Source organism: Oryzias latipes, chromosome 16 (assembly GCF_002234675.1).
Source record: "Oryzias latipes chromosome 16, ASM223467v1".
Lineage (NCBI taxonomy): Eukaryota > Metazoa > Chordata > Actinopteri > Beloniformes > Adrianichthyidae > Oryzias > Oryzias latipes.
This window is the reverse complement of record NC_019874.2, coordinates 7,401,256-7,417,480: the sequence shown is the minus strand read 5'-3', so window position 1 is coordinate 7,417,480 and position 16,225 is coordinate 7,401,256. Positions and strand designations below refer to the sequence as shown.

The following is a 16,225-nucleotide window of genomic DNA, read 5'->3' as shown; positions in this document are numbered from 1 at the left end:
GTGGTAAAGATGCAGCTGAAGGATTTTCTGACTCCTCCTCCTCTGTCTGTCAAAGGTTCTGCTTCTGGACCCCCAGGAGCCCGTGGAGAACGTTCAGCCCGCCGCTCCCCAATCTCCGCCGTTGCCGGACTCTGTTGCCCGGGCCATTCAGGAGCTTCTTAGGGGATGGCCGGATGACTCTCCATACAGCTAGGAGATGAAACACACACACACACACATGCAGACAAGCACACACACTCACACACAAGCTCACTTTTTACATTTTACTTTATTTTTTTTAATATTTTTCCTGTTTGTTACTTTTAGTCTTTTAGTTTTTTCTTAACCCCCCCCCCGCAAAAAAAAATCCAGCTTAGTTTCTCTCTTTTACCTATTTTATTTTCCTTTTATAAGAAAACTTTTTGTGTTTCTATTTATTTTTTATTATCATTTTTTTATGTTTTCCTTATTTATTTCCATTTTATCTTTATGATTACTTTTGACGTTTTTCATTGTACGTTGCCTTTCATTCTTAAAAAAGTAAGTATTTTTTTCACTAGTTTAAACTTTAAAATAATAGCATTTATTTCCTTCCTTTTTTCAATGTGAACTTTTCTTTTACAAAATAAGAATTACCTTTTCAAACTAATTCTTTTCAATTTTTTCCTTTTGAGCAGCTGAAACGAAAACTCGTTTAAATAATCAGTAAGTTCCCTTCTCTATAACTTTTAGCAAACTTGTGCAAAATAAGAAACAAAAAGAACAAAACTGACAAATTCTTTTTTAAACTAAAAGGATCATCTTCAGGATTAAGGTGAGTCAAACTTGAATGATTTTTAGAGATTGATTACAGGATTACAGAATAACATCTTTGTTTTTTTCAAAAGCTTTTTTTTTTTTTTTTTTGCAATCAAATGACTAACGTGAACTATTTGAACTATTTATTGTTGTTTATGTTCACTGTTTGGAATGAGACTAACCAAGTCATGGTAAGTAGAAACACAGTTTCCTTTAACCTTTTCATTGCAAACGTTTAGCTTTTACTTTGAAAGAGTTTTGCTGTTTTTGTGTTAATAATCATTAAGGAGATATTTAGTGATATCTATATTTTTAAAAGAAAAGCTGCAGAAATGACTCCATCTCGGAAACATGCTGTGAGTATGGCAGCCTTTATTTTGAAATCCCTACAGACGCAGCAAGTTCCATGTTTCTACTGAATAAGAGTCTTGTTCCAGGCTGGAGGATGGATGGAGTTCCCAAAGGCCTCATCAATCAGAGCCTGGATCCCAGTCATGGTGAGCTCCAGTCTAGAGAACCGCCATTTTATTTCTGCTTGATGACTGTAAAACATTTAAAGAAGCAGAGAGACGACTTTTCCTTTTGTAACTTGTTCTCCATTTCCACCGGTCTGAGCCTCCAGCAGAACAGAGCAGACCCACTGGAGGAGCAGCGTTCTTCAGGATGACCAGCATCTCTGTTTGGAAGTGGACTCTTCTAGTTCCTCTTGACAGAATCCCCCATCATCATCCTCCTCCTTCATCCTTCACGCCATCCTTCAGCTGTTCAAGTTCAAACAGATCCAAAGGAAAGTAGCAGTAAAAATGGATTTTCAGCCATAAAAAACACAGATAATAAAATGTGTTTTTCTGTTTTCTGCCTCAGGTCAATGTTGGAAACTGAGAGTGAAGCAGGTTTTAGCAAAATCCAGGAGATCTTCCTTCACAGGAGGCTGAGTTTGGTGACAAACTTCTATCTGAACCACAAACACGTCTTAGTTCCAGATGCTTCGAATGCAAAGTACAGACCTTTGGTTTCCTACAGTGTTCTGGCGGTGAGTTCCTCTCAGTCATGGTTCCCAGCAGCTCCAGTCCTTCCACAGCCCACAGTCTGGCTCCACATGCTCCAACACAACAAACCTGGACAAACATCTCAGCAGCACAAACCCAACGTCTCAGTAAATGAATCAAATCATTAAACATGCATGTTTCTGTTTCCTGTAGGAGGATCTTGTTAAGAAGTCATGGTGGGGGGGGGGGCTTTGCACCATGAGTTCACAAGAGAAGGAGAGAAGATGCTGAGATGTAGATGCTGAGATGTTTGGAGCCACCGCAGAGGAAACAGAAAACCCAAACACGGATGGGCTGCCTCATTCCGGATCTCCTGCAGCTTCAGCAATGACCGAAAATGAGGCCACTTTTACAAGTAAGAACCAACATTTTTATCTCAAAGACGACACCAAGACTCAGTGCTCTTTACAGGAAATGAAAGTTAAAAAATTGATGTTCACGTTTTCCAGGAGGCTAAAGATATGCACCTGTGTTCCTCATGAGGACACGTCCTTCAGGGAACACGGACCGTGGACTTCCTGTTCATTCCCCACGGCTTCCCAAGATGCTGAACGAGAACCGGCTCCACGCAGCTCCATGATGACACCTTCATCGCCTCAGAGCCGCTCCTCTTCATGCCAACACCAGGAGCAGATCAACAGTTCTGAAGAACCTCTGCTGGCTCAGGGGAACCAGCACGCTGCTGGTCAACTCATCCTCTTCTTGACTTGTGCTGAAAGGACGTTTTCGGTTCTGTTTGGTTGTTGTCTCGAAAAAGCTGAAAAGTACAGTTTCATGTGAAGTTTTTATTTTTCAATCTTCTGTCCAGCAGTGAGAAAAAACTTTTTGAACAGGTTTAAAATGGCTTTTTTTTTTACTTCAAAAGTGTGTTTGTGTTACTTATCATATCTGTTTGAGTTTAGTGATGCTAAAACTGTATCTTTATCTTTCTGCTGTCAGCTTTATCTTCTGCACTGATTCTTTATTTAAAACTTTATGATGGAACAAATGTTTTAAAAATGTAAAAAAGAAAATTTAAAAACTGTTTTCTAGCCAATTACTTGATGTTTAATGTGATCTTTTTGTTAATGTAATGTGTTTTTCAGTTTTATTGATATAAAGTTTATTTTTGTTTTGCCTCAACTGTGATCAGTGTTTGCCATTTTAAAAAGAGCAGCCACTCCAACAGGTCTTTTATTTTGAAATCCAGCTTTTTAGAGAATTGAGGATTCCTGACTTGCATGAACTGGACTCACATGAAGTATCTACACAACATATGAACACAATGTAAATGTGATGACATTCATTTAATAATAATTACTATCAATCAGCAGATGCATTAATTGCATGCATTGTTTTTCGTTTCCTTCATTTTCAGCCATTTTTGTGATACAATAAAAATATGCTATTATTGAAAACTAAAATAGACTTTATAAAAGTAGACATTACATTTTATAGCTTACATTCAAAACAGATTTTTTTTGTTTTTCAAAACAAAACAAAATAATACTAAAAACCTTTGTGTAAAGAATGTCTCAAATAAACAGAACCTTTATCATTTGTGTAACCGGCCTGGTTACACACTTAGTTCATGATGCGCATCACTAAACCCATAGAAATCTGCGTTGTGTTCTTGTTCTGCTGAATAGAGGAAGAGAGTCTGGACCTGAACATCTGCTGATTGCTGAGTTTTTTATTAATGACTGCAGGAGGATTTGTACTTATCAAAGAAAGAAATAACTCGGTCACATGCAGTTCACTGTTCACGCACACGGGGTCGCTGTGTCCTCCTCTCAGTTGTCTCAGCGCGAACTGCATTTTAAACCTTTTCATAAAGTGTCTATGAAGACTCTCATTCATCCAGGTTGGTTCCATTGTAGTAGGTTTAGGGGATGTCATCCGGACTTGGTTATTAAAGTAAGAAGACGTTTCGCCTCTAATCCAAGAGGCTTTGTCAATTCTGAATTAGCTGGTCTAAGAGCTGGTATATATATGCGTCCATGGGGGAGGAGTCAGACCCGAAACTGGAGGTGTTGTCCACTTAGCCTACATGGTTTCGGGTCGTTAATAGTCCTTTGTCCTCAGCTGGGGGTTGGGGAGTCAGTGACTCGCTCTCCACATTGGTCCTCTCTTTCAGCGGTTAACGACTCAGGTGGAACTGGTGTGATTTGTTTGGGTTTCAAGACACTGCCGTAGATGGATGGAAGAATAAACCTGAGACCACCATTCTTATTAAGAGAAGGTTTATCCTTCTAGACAAAGATGGCTTCTTTCACTCCTCACTCAAACCATCCTTTCTCTCTGGCTAGAATTCGGACTTCACTGTCCTCGAAAGAGTGGTTAGTGGCCTTCAGGTGGAGATGTACTGCAGACTCAGGTCCACTTGGGTTGGCTCTGCGATGTTGGTAAAGCCGCTTGTGTAGCGGTTGTTTGGTTTCTCCTATATACTGTTCATTGCAGTTCTCTTTGCAGTGGATAGAGTACACAACATTACTCTGTTTGTAGCTGGGAATTTTGTCCTTTGGATGAACTAGTTTTTATCTGAGGGTATTGACTGGTTTGAGATGAACTGGGATGTTATGTTGTTTGAAAATCCTTTTAAGTTTTTCAGACAGACCTGAGAAATACGGAATTGAAATACTGTTCCGTTTTGTCTCTTGTTCCTTCTTGTCTTGTTTTCCTGTATGTTGGGATCTGGTGAATGCCCACTTGGGATATCCACAGGTTCGGAGGGCTTGGCGGATATGTTGCCCTTCTTTCTTCTTTCCGTCAGAGCTTGTGGGCACCTCCTGGGCTCTGTGTTGTAATGTCCTGATGACGCCTAGTTTGTGCTGTAAAGGGTGGTTTGAGTCAAATAAAAGGTACTGATCTGTGTGAGTAGGCTTCCTGTACACTTCAACCTGGAGCTGTCTGTCCTCTCCAATGATCACCGCACAGTCTAGAAAGGCTAGGGTGTTGTCCTTTGTGTCTTCCCTGGTGAACTTTATGTTCTTGTCGACTGCGTTGATATGATCTGTGAAAGTCTCCACTTCTTGGCTTTTGATCTTGACCCAAGTGTCGTCCACATATCTGAACCAGTGGCTTGGAGTAGTACCTGGGAAAGAGTCCAGGGCTCTTCTCTCGACTTCTTCCATGTACAAATACTTTTCATAAAGTATTGATCATAAATATAAAGCATTACTCTACCCTGACAACAAATCACAATAAAATAGAACCAAACTATTTATAAGTTCTTGAAATATGAAAGTATGTAACCACTGCTGTGTCTGCATTTACAGCTCGCAGAGAACAATTCTCAATAAAAGACAAAAAAATCTGATATTTTTCTTTTGAAATGCATTTGTGGTTCACTCTCTGTCCATCCATCCATCTTCCTCTGCTCATCCGGGACCGGGTCACGGGGGGAGCAGTCAAAGCAAAGATGCCCAGACTTCCCGCGCCCGGCCACTTCCTCCAGCTCCTCTGGGGGGACCCCGAGGCACTCCCAGGCCAGCTGAGAGCATTTGTGGTTCACTCTCTGTGTTAATACAAAATGATTGAGATACTTGTCACATTTAAACATTTATCAGAAGAGTCATTGAGGCCGGAAGCTCTCACATCAAATCTACAAGCTCGTCTATTTAGACACATTTTTACCTTCATAGTTCTACCCTAGATAGAAAGAGAGCTGAAATGTTGGATTTTAAAGTTGGACTCACTTCATCACAGAAGATCTGATGAAAAACAAAAGACCATTATCTGGAACATTGTGGCCTGTGGAATGATGGGCCATTCCTCTTCGTGCTCAGTGGGTGACATGTTTCCGGAGAAGATGCTAGCCGAGCAAGAACTGGGATATTTCCAGCTGAGAACAGCAACATGGGGATGTGCATTATCCTACAGTAACATGAGGTGATGTTCAGGAATCGGGCCTCAGGATGTCGTCACGCTGTCTCTGTGCATTCACAATGCCATCAGTGACAAAACACCCGCCCATACCATAACCCCACCACCACCATGGCCACTCAACAACCCGATCAACTGTATGTGACTGAGATGAATGAGACAAATGGTGACCTGTGTCTCCCAGACCGCCCCACCCCATAAAATAAAACAACCTGCCCATTTCAGAGTGACCTTTAATTGTGGCCACTGTAAGGCACACCTGTGCAATAACCACACTGTCTAATGAGCATCGTGATATAGCACACCTGTGAGGTGGGAAGGATTATCACAGCAAAGAAAAAGTGTTCACTATCACAACTTTAGACACATTTAAAAAGTCAATTTTAAGTCTGTGTTTGCCTTAAAAAGTCCATTTACAAAAATAAAAATTTGTATGGTTTGGATTTTTTTTATGAACTTTAGTTTTTCAAACCGGTGGAGGACTTAGACGATTTTGATCCTCAAAAGAACAAAGAAATGACAAATGAGTCTGATTTTGTGTCCCCCCTGAAACTGTCCCCTGGAAAGTTTATTTAGGAACTTTTTTAAATAAATGCCAGAGGATAGAAAAGATAAATATGAATGCAAAGAGAAACCCAGATAAACACTAAATGTTAGGGGTAAAGAAACAAACAAATGACCAAAACTGTTATTAAAAGTTTTCCCACGTGGAAGGTTTGAAAGAACAACAGTATACATGAAGTGAAATAAAGATTTTGAAAGATACAGTTACCACATATTTGGAACGAAGCAAACATACTTTGAAGCTGTCTAATGCTTTTGAACAGGTTCAATTTTATGAAACCATATTGAATCTTTTCTATCCATTTTCTTAATTCCTTATGACCCTTTGGGGCTCATGGGTTCACAGCAGCCCGTCCCAGTGTGGGCGGGGTTCACCCTGGACAGGTCGCCAGTCTGTCCCAGGACACACAACCACACTCTTACACACTCACACCTAGAGACACTTAGACTAATCCCTTAACCAATGACACATGCATGTGCAGGGACAACATGTCAAATCCACACAGGTAGGACCAGCCGGGACTCGAACCAGGACCGTCTGACTGTGAGGGGGGTCACCAGGCAGCCCTCTATTACACACAGAGATAGTTTTAAGTGCTTTTAAATTCTCGGAACTTTGTTTTTAGTGTGTATATATATATATATAGGAGTGAAACTGATTTTTCCTGTGGTGGTGTCAGTCGCATCCATAGAGGGAATTTCTTCATTCCTAACAGTTTTTAACATTTGACATATTTTTTTGGAAACAGCATCAAACACAATGGCATACTCTTTAGGAGTCACAGTATTTAGAATTAAATTCAGTATACATTAATAAATACTCATTCGTGTCAGAAAGCTGACCCACCAGTAGAATTTTTTTCTCAAACCAATGTGGAAAAATAAAGATTTGTTCTTGTCTAATATGTAATTGTTGTTCCAAATAAAAAGTTATGGGGAGAGAAATTGTGTTTGTATAAAAGTGCCCAAGCAGGAAGAGTTTTTTATTAAATGCCGATAGTGCAGCTTGCATTTTATCAACATTGTAAAGGCAAAGTAGACGAAAATTAGGGCCGCCTAAATTTGAAAATATAAAATGCAGAAATATATTCCAAAATGAAATAGGATTTTTTTTAGGTAAGATTTGATCCAGTTTATTTTAAATGTATTATTTAGGATTTTTATTTTTTATTTTTATTTTTTATTTTATTTTTATTTACTTATTTATTTATTTATTCGTTTCAAAAAACTTTATTTAAGATTTACAGGATCATAGTACAAAACAAGTCAACTTTAAAGTACACAGGTAGAAAAATGAGTAACAAAATGTGCCAGGGGAACATAAAGAACAAAGGAAAAAAAAAAGGATAATAAACAAGAGCAGTAAAAGCAGTAAGATGCTATTCTGTACATTTACAAAATTCCAGGGAGTCAAAAGTTCTTAGAGCTTTGGGGTTAGAAGAAGGTTTTATTGCTCTGGTATATTGGTTTAACTCAGTCATAAAAAGGTTGAACATGGGCTATTTTTCAGAAAAATTTGCATTTATGGATATGAAATTTGGCTAGTATTAATAAAAGGTTAATTAAGTAGTATTCCCTTTATTAGTGAATTTTTAACATTATAAAAACCAAAGCATATTTCTTTGTATACCAAATCAATTTTTTTATAAACTTTACATTGAACAAAAGAGGTGAAGTCTTTGTGAAAAGCTGCTGTTTGGGGGCATTTCCAGAATAGATGTATGATTGTTTCAGTGTCTAATTTACAAAAGGAGCAGTTTCTATCAATGTCTATGTGGAGTGAGGATTTGGCTGGGTAGCATCTGTGAAGACGTTTAAAGCAAACATCCCGGGGTTCATTTGAAATAAAATATTTGGAGGACAAACTCCAAACTCAATATCCAGGGAAAATTTTCTCCAATAGTGGGTCACATAGAGTACAACTGCAATATCTTCCTGAAACAGGGATCTTATTTTTTTATTTCTTGTTGACGTACTCGTAGTAAAGCAGGTCTTGCCAACATTGGTTTCAAATAAAGAGACTGAACGAGAGAGTAAAGGGTGTACAAGACCTGTAACCCTTGTGCTATCCTAGGCACTTTAACATTGGAAGTTGGGTCATCTAGACCCACTAGACAGTGCTCTGAACCTTTTTTCTTCAATGATTTGTGATCTTCACTGGTGGACATGGATTACATGAAATCTTTCCACCTTTATCCACCTTTGTCATGGTAGGGAGAACACGTCAATGGAAGGGTGGGGTCATCTAAGAGGGCACAAGGGGTTAAATAACATTACAATTCCTTTAGGAATAGCATCCATGACTATTGCAAATTCTTTGAGGGTAACTGGAATATTATAAGTGGTTAAAAATTGATTGTAGGACATTAAACACCCTCTCAAGTCAAAAAGTTGATTTACATAGAGTATATTATTTTTAAACCAGTAAAGGAAGATTAAAGATTTATCGTTGTGTAAAACATTAGTATTATTCCAGATATGAAAGTTGTGAGGAGAAAATTAATGTTTATAGATTAGGGACCAGGCCAGAAGCATTTGTTTGTGAAAATTTGCTAATTTGATGGGCAACTTTTGAATGTTATAATTAGATTGAAGAAGAAAAGGGAGGCCACAGAGTTTTTCCAAAAAGTTTGCAATAAAATTCCATAAGGAATCTGGGTTGCTAAGGAATTTCTTAATCCAATTGATTTTAAAGGTGTAATTCAAGGTTGTGAAATCTAAGACATTAAGTTCTCCTGCGTCTATTGTGTTCAAAAGCACTTTATCTTTAATGTAGTGAGTTTTATTTTTCCAGATAAATTTGTAAAGCATTTTATTAACGGTTTTACACGTGGATGCGTTAACATTGAGAGCAAATGCTGCATATTTTGTATTATTCAGGGTTGTTGTTTACCGAACAGCTTCGTCATATGTCACGTGACCGGTTACGCCAAAATCGCAGCGGCGCACTGCATGCTGGGCAAGGGAGTTTCTTAACGTTCTGAATCCATAGACACCCGTGCATCAGAACTACATTACCCATGTCTCCTCGCGCGGTCGGAGTTCCATGCTGTCCTCCGCGCTCTCTGCCCCGCATCAGCGCTGAATGTGGTCCTTGACGAGCTCGCATGGCCTTAAAAGAACCTGAGAGGCGCGTCTCCATCTCGGCCTCCGCGGCTTCCCTGCAGAGTAAGTCAGCTGCGGTCCGCGTCCTCGGCTCCGATGGCCCGAATGAGGCCAGTGTCAACTTAGTTAGCTAGTTGGGGGGCTTAGCGGGTCAGCTAAGCTAACGTGGCTAACCAGCTTACGTCAGGTGTCAAAAGCTGAAGTTGGCAGCAGTTCAGTTTGGCCGAGAGTAACAAAGATTCATGACTGATAAGACCCTAGTTGAGAAGTTTCTGTAGCCGGACACTCCTTTCTGGGTAACCGCACAAGTGGATTTTTATCTCCATATGATGATGGAGGTTAGCAAAAGAAGGGAATCTGGGATGAAATCATAATAGCAGACAGTTTAGATGCAGTAAAGTGAAATAGCTGATTTTCTGTGGAAAAGCAGGCGTTGAAACGGGATGTGGAGATGGAAAATAGAGATACAGGGAGAGCGGCTGAGTTTAAAGAGGTTTTTCGGGAGAAGATAATTCCAGCCGTGTTGTTATTGTTTTTTTGAGGAGAACTGGGGGGTATTCCAGAAAGCAGGTTATGCTAGCTCCCACGGTAAGTTTGAGGCTAAGGAAGTTGATGACCTCAGCTTTCAGTTCCAGAAATGGGGGTATGTTTCAGAGTAGGTCAAGTTGCCATGGAAACTCATGCCCTGAACATAACCTGGTCTGGAGCAGGTTTAGTTGAAGGTTAGTTTGTTTACAGAGAGGTGAAGCAGCATGCCGTGTCCATTTGAAGATGATTTAGTGGATGAAAAAGCTCAGATAATACTTTTTCCACCGTGAGAGGGTGATAAGACCACATATGGATGCTGGAAAGATAAACTTTTACTTTGATTTAACTTAATTATTTGCTTTAGTTAAGATAAATCGTTTTTTTGTTTAGTCACCTTAAAAATAACACGTAGTTTTCAGACAGTTATTTTACTTTCATTCAAATTAATTCAATTAAGTAGGTGTAACTTGGGTGCTGCTGTTAGATCGGCACCGCAAGGGATTGTGGGAAACCATTCCCTTTGCCTGTCTGGACGGATTTGGGTTTAAGTGTGGGTTTTTGACCAAATGTGTTTAGTTGTTTAGCTGTTTTACTGTGTTTCACCGTGTTTTGTTGAGTTATTTTGTCCTACTATGCTTACGTCTCTGCACCATGAGTGAGAGGGAGGGAGAGGATGATGAGTTTATATAGTACCCCTACTGGTAGTTACTGCAAGGATAATGATGGAAATTCCTAAATTAGTTGTATGCACCTTGTTGATAGTGATTTGTTTTTTTGTTGTTATAAAAATGAGCATATCTGCCGGCTCAAACTTAGACATATGAAAGTTCAAGAAATATGATTAATTAAGATGGAAAAAATATTAATTGAATTGGAGTAATATGACATTTAGTTAGATAAATACGTAAATTTGAGTTGTATAAACAAATGTTGAGTTTTATGGATGTGAGAAATTAGGTGGAATAAATTTAACTCAATTATTTGTTACCAATAGAAATAATTCATTTAAGTTGGCAAAATTGGATAAGTTATATATATATGCGTCACAAGGAAAATGGAAACAAGATCAGAAACTTGTGCGTTATCTTTGTCTGTTCTTCTACTACAAGCAGAAACTCTTTCTTTCGATGATGCAGCCGTGTTACTTTTTTGATGGACGTATAATCTTCATACGCCGTCATTAAAACCTCAGACTCCGTCTCATTGAATTATAGCGCTTTCTTTTTTTTTTCACCACGTGTTTCCATGGTGACTCCGGAAATCAGCGATCTATTGAGAATGTCTTTATGTACCTCCTGTGCACGTGCATAAACCCAGGGTTACCAAGTCAAGCGTAATTACGTCAACTCATATCCGGTCTTTTGGAACCGACATACCCAGAGTAAGCAAGTTCAGGCGGATTTCAGCCAGAGTTCAGGCTTAAAGTCAGGGTCGTTTAAACATGCTTCCTGGAATACCCCCCTGGACTGTTCGGGAGAATATAGTTTTTTATTTTTCATTGATCTGAATCTTTTCAGGCGGAATTTGGATGTAAAGAGAATTTCCGGTCAGTTGTCACCAAACAAAGCGGTTTTTCTGTGTTGGACTCTTCCGGGTGGTTGTCATCTCACTGCATCTCTGTGTTTCTAAAGGGGATTATCTAGGAAAACAGGTTCTGGAGACACGGAGAACTCTGAAACCGCCGCTGCCGACTGGCTGCTGCAGAAAGTTGTCACGGGATGTCTGCTTGGACCTGGAGCAGGAGAACATGGGGCAGATGAGAACGTGCAGAACCCAGCGTAGGAATTGAGGGCATGTCTTCCTGCTGGGGAGCAGGATGGAAGGGGATTTGTGGAGATAAAGTGTGAGGAGCGATAGGCAACGGCAGCATCTGCAGGAGGCAGAGTGGAAATGCAGACAGCAAAGCATTTGCCTAACAAGCCCCTGTTTAATACTCGCAGAGTAACAACTGTGTGTCTGCAGGGAAAAGTAGACATAAAACACACACATACCGTAGTTGTATTTAGTTTTTCTGTCTCCTGTCCCGGGATAACACCCCTTTGGTTCCACAGATGCATGAGGTTTTTACGCCCCAGGCGTCTGAATTAGCCACAGAAGGAGCGAAACATGGGGGGGGGTTACACCCCTCCCTAAAAGGCTGGAGTGTCCTGAGTTGGACGGTGGCGCTCATTGACGTGTTTCATTGTGTTGAACTCCACAGTCTGAGGTTTGACCTCATCCAGGCAGGAAGAACAGGAACCAGTGAAGAGGAGGAGGATGATGATGATGCAGCGCATCCTGGCCCCCGGGATCCTGCGGCGTGCGGCCGTGATGCGGGCCCTTGTGGGCGTTGCCGCTGTCCCCGAGCCTCTGGCGGTGCTGAGCTGCTGTTCCCTCCAGCTGTCGCCTGTTAGGCAGCGATGGCTCTGCACATCCACCTGCAGCAGAGCAGCACAGGAACCCAAACCAACACCCCAGTCCGCCCCCACACCCGCCCCACAGGATGTCCAGAAAAGGGAAGCCGAGCCCACTCCCGTGGACGTGGACCCTCTGCAGGACAACACCATCGGGCTCTTCCAGAGGTTCAAGAAGACCTTCAAACAGTACGGGAAGGTGATGATCCCAGTGCACCTGCTGACCTCCTCCTTCTGGCTTGGAACCTTCTACTATGCTGCTATGAAGTGAGTGAATGCTGGGCCTTCCTCACATGCAGGCTGTCCCTGAAGTTCACCCGCTTCTGAGTGCAAAGCTGAGGCTTGTTTTCTGCCCTCAGAGGTGTGAATGTAGTGCCCTTCCTGGAGATGATTGGGCTGCCCGAGTCGCTTGTGGGTCTTTTGAGGGATTCTTCCAGCGGCTACGCGCTGACTGCTTATGCCATGTACAAGGTAAATCCTGCTGCGCCGCCTGTGCCGAGTTTACATGCAAACAAAGTCTGATCTCAAAGGGCCTGACCATGCAAAATCAATGTTTTGAGCTCTTAAGCCTGTAATCAAGTTCATTTCTCATGAAGAGAAACCCCAAAGCGGCATTTGGATCCGTTCCCCTAAAAACCTGCTCTCTGAGCACCAGCCCCTCCCAACCCACGAAAACGAGTGGGTCCTCACATTGTGACATCACAAAGTGAGGAACAGCCCTTCCATGCCCCGCCCCCAGGCGAACGCACACACCCACTTTGTAAAAAGAACAAACCCAAAACATCACTATGATGTAAGGCACACATGTCAAACTCAAGGCCCGGGGGCCAAATGTGGCCCCCCATGTCATTTTATGTGGCCCCCGAAAGCATAAAAGTTTTTGATTTCTTAAAATAAAAAAATAAAAATTGGTGTGTATTTATTCATATCTAGGGGGAATCTGACTTGAAATATCAGATTGGGCAACTATACATCAGGACTTAAACACTGTCCATATAATCTAACCTGACAGAATCTAATTGAAAAGGATTTATGCTAGAGTTACAAGCAAACATGTTTTCTTAAATTAGTTGTTTAACATTTAGGAGTAGTTAAGTTTATTTTTCATTACATTTAGTTACATGTATAAGTTATATCTGGCCCTTTGAGGACAGCCGCTATGCAGATGTGGCCCTCGGTGAAAATGAGTTTGACACCCCTGATGTATGGGGTAAAGCCTGACGAGGTGGCTAATGAACATTAGCATAAATCAATGGGGTACGTTGATGGCAGCAGACGGTGGAATAAGGTTTGTCTACACGTTTTATGGTATTTGTTTTGTCGTTTGTGGTCAACATTTTTTGAATTGCTCACACAAGTGTTCCTACTGTTTTATGTGTTTTTAGTAGAGACTCTGGACCGGATGTTGTGTTCTTGCTTTTTTTCCCCTAATTGTTCAATAGTGACAAAAATGCTTCTAGTTGGTTTAAAAGGTTTGAAGTCTGTTATATTGGGAAAAAGTCAAAAAGCCACTGTTTTTAGTTGTAATTTGATCTTTTACTTTGCCACAATGTCCCAAATTTAAATGAAAATACCTCAATATGAGGCTCTTTACAGCGATTATTAGGTTTGATTCAAACGAATGGCATGACAGCCGACTGTAGCATCATTTCATCTCCAGCTGACAGTTGGCAGAAATGTTCTCTCCTCGCCCTGGAAGTGCAGCAGAACCACCTCCGTGCAAAGGGGTGTGGGTGGGGCTAACTGGAACCACAAGCTAGCTCACCTGTCTGACGAGTAAATTATTGATTGATGTGGAAAAATCGTGCTTCAAAGTCCAAAAGCCCTTCCTGATGAACCCTGCTGCTGGGAACAGAGAGCTTTCCGAAGAAAGAAAGAACGTCTTCAGATGCGAAGACGGAGGTGAAGGAGGTGGAGGAGGTGGAACATACAGGCGGATGAAGCCCAGCTGGAGGGGCTCTGGGAGCTTTGCTCCTTCAGCTGGACTTGCATCCTGCTTTCTGATTGGTGGAGCTCTGAAGCTGGAGGGAGAGTAAAGAAAGAGTGGCTACGCTAACCGTTTGCAGTGTTTTTCTCTTTCTGCAGATTGCAACTCCTGCCAGATATGCGGTGACACTTGGAGGGACGTCCCTGTCTGTTCAGTACCTACGCAAACATGGTTACCTATCCACACCCCCCCCATATTCAGAATACTTGCAGGACAAAATGGAAGAAACCCGAGAGAAACTGTCAGAAAAGATGGAGGAGACAAAAGAACGCTTGTCTGAGAAAATGGAAGAGACTAAAGACAAACTGTCTGAGAAGATCCAGGAAACCAAAGACAGAGTCACTGAGGGGAAGGCGTTTTTCAGAAAGAAGGGGGATTAGAGGGCGCGGTGGCGCTCGTTGGAGCACGCCATCTGGACCTCTTAGCAGGAGGACACTTTTTTGTCCGTCTGTGGAAAGAGCAGTGAGTCTTTGCACTGTTCTTGTCCTGCACACTTCACGTATTGCCTGTTGTTTATTTAAGTGTCAAATTCAGTCCAACTAGTCGGAACCTACCCACAATGCACTGTGGAGAGACAGCAGCTTGGCTGGTTGCTTGCTTTCACCCTGAGCTGATGTGGTGGCAGATGTTGAAGTCAGTGTGTGAACACGAGCGCATCCCTGCTGGTAAAAGGAAACTAAACTTGAAGCTCGTCCTCGTCTTTCTAATAATCTATCATAGCCTTTCTAAAAGGTCTTTTATAATGTAATGATAGAGAATTCATGCTTTCTAATGTATTTTTGATGACAGTCACAGACGTGTATTCAATTGTTCAAGTGGATCATTTGAAAGCTCCAGTTTTGGAATGGCTGCCCCCAAACCAAAACTCCCCACCTCCTGATAAACAAATGCAAATAAAGACCTTTGATTCCTGCAGAAACACTTGTGAAGGCTGTACACTTAAAGATGGGATCGTCTTTAGCTGATGGAGTTCACATGTGGAGGTCATGCTGTGTAGAATCCAAAGAACTTTGAACCAGTTTTATGATAACATTTCTGTGTTTTGCACTTTTTCTGTTGGATATACATTTGCTCTATACGTGTGTGTGTTATAATCACATGGGAGTCCCTCACTCGTTAACAAACCCCAAAATATCTAAAGTCTTCCAGTGGCTCTCAGCACAGCCAGAGAGACCTTTAGCTGGAATTCTGATGTCCATAGCTTTTTCTGACATAAGTCTATGCATATCTCTTGTTTAGTGGGGTTTATTCTTTTTACTCTTATTGTCTGTTCCTCTGCCTTTACTGTGAGCTAGTGGTGGGCAAGTGAAGTTTCACGAAGCACTTAGACTTTACAATTGTTTTAAAAAAATATTCAAAGCTTCAAGACTTAAGAGACGACATCTGGACAACTAAAGCCACAGCAACCTCTAAAGAGCACGACTGAAGCACTGGCGGTGTTTTAACCCCATGACGACAATAAAGGTTCAGAAAAGTCTGTGTGGGTCTTCAAGAGTTCATTCCTACAACGGTGAGGATTTCAGTGATAGAAAACATGCAGAGGCTCTCCCCAATATTCTAAAACATATTCCAGATTAACCCAAAGAAGAAATGCAGTTTACATTCAGGATTAAATGTTGGCCAAGAGTTTATTCAAAGTTTAGAGCTTTATTTATAAAATGGTACTAAACATCTCCAACAGGATTAGAGATGGTTTATGGTGCGTGAGGTATTTTAAGCAGAGCTTCAAAAAGAATGGTTTGCAATTAGATTAATTGTACAGTTGATTTGAAATGACTCTTCACAGAAGCTGACAGGTTGTTTGTCTTCATGAGTTTTTATTTTATTTTGAAAATCCTCAGCCCTGTTTTGGCGTGTAAAGATGCAGCTGGTCTGACCCCAAACCACAGATCTATATTATGTCAAGCTGTCATTGACTCAGAATTCATTAAAACACCATAATCCAATGACATCCACCG

At 41.1% G+C, this 16,225-nt stretch overlaps 1 protein-coding gene and 2 long non-coding RNA genes across 6 annotated transcripts; all 3 read left to right on the top strand.

The window, feature by feature from the left end:
• The first annotated feature begins 421 nt into the window (after window positions 1-421).
• LOC111949009 lies at window positions 422-1,564 on the top strand. 3 transcript variants are annotated; one of them, XR_002875027.1, is made up of 4 exons: window positions 422-519; window positions 657-684; window positions 775-1,274; window positions 1,393-1,564. It is a non-coding gene; the product is annotated as an uncharacterized LOC111949009 (long non-coding RNA). The 3 variants fall into 3 exon arrangements; XR_002875025.1 differs by having other exon boundaries at window positions 657-1,274; XR_002875026.1 differs by having other exon boundaries at window positions 422-684.
• A 79-nt stretch (window positions 1,565-1,643) lies between these two features.
• On the top strand, window positions 1,644-2,948 carry LOC110016612. Of its 2 annotated transcripts, XR_002875024.1 has the most exons (3): window positions 1,644-1,810; window positions 1,980-2,181; window positions 2,276-2,948. It is a non-coding gene; the product is annotated as an uncharacterized LOC110016612 (long non-coding RNA). The 2 variants fall into 2 exon arrangements; XR_002875023.1 differs by having other exon boundaries at window positions 1,644-2,181.
• A 6,327-nt stretch (window positions 2,949-9,275) lies between these two features.
• Window positions 9,276-15,745, top strand: fam210a (family with sequence similarity 210 member A). The gene is made up of 4 exons (XM_004077634.4): window positions 9,276-9,422; window positions 12,088-12,547; window positions 12,640-12,751; window positions 14,366-15,745. The coding sequence occupies exons 2-4, from the start codon at window positions 12,144-12,146 to the stop codon at window positions 14,645-14,647; spliced, it is 798 nt and encodes a 265-aa protein (XP_004077682.1). The 5' UTR covers window positions 9,276-9,422; window positions 12,088-12,143; the 3' UTR covers window positions 14,648-15,745.
• The last annotated feature ends 480 nt before the right edge of the window (window positions 15,746-16,225 follow it).

Bases quoted from the DNA above. Each gene is read 5' to 3' on its own strand.
- fam210a (XM_004077634.4), top strand. From the start codon at position 12,144: ATGATGATGATGCAGCGCATCCTGGCCCCCGGGATCCTGCGGCGTGCG. The intron at 12,548-12,639 runs GTGAGTGAATGC...TTCTGCCCTCAG, and splicing joins TTCTACTATGCTGCTATGAA to AGGTGTGAATGTAGTGCCCT. The intron at 12,752-14,365 runs GTAAATCCTGCT...CTCTTTCTGCAG, and splicing joins CTGCTTATGCCATGTACAAG to ATTGCAACTCCTGCCAGATA.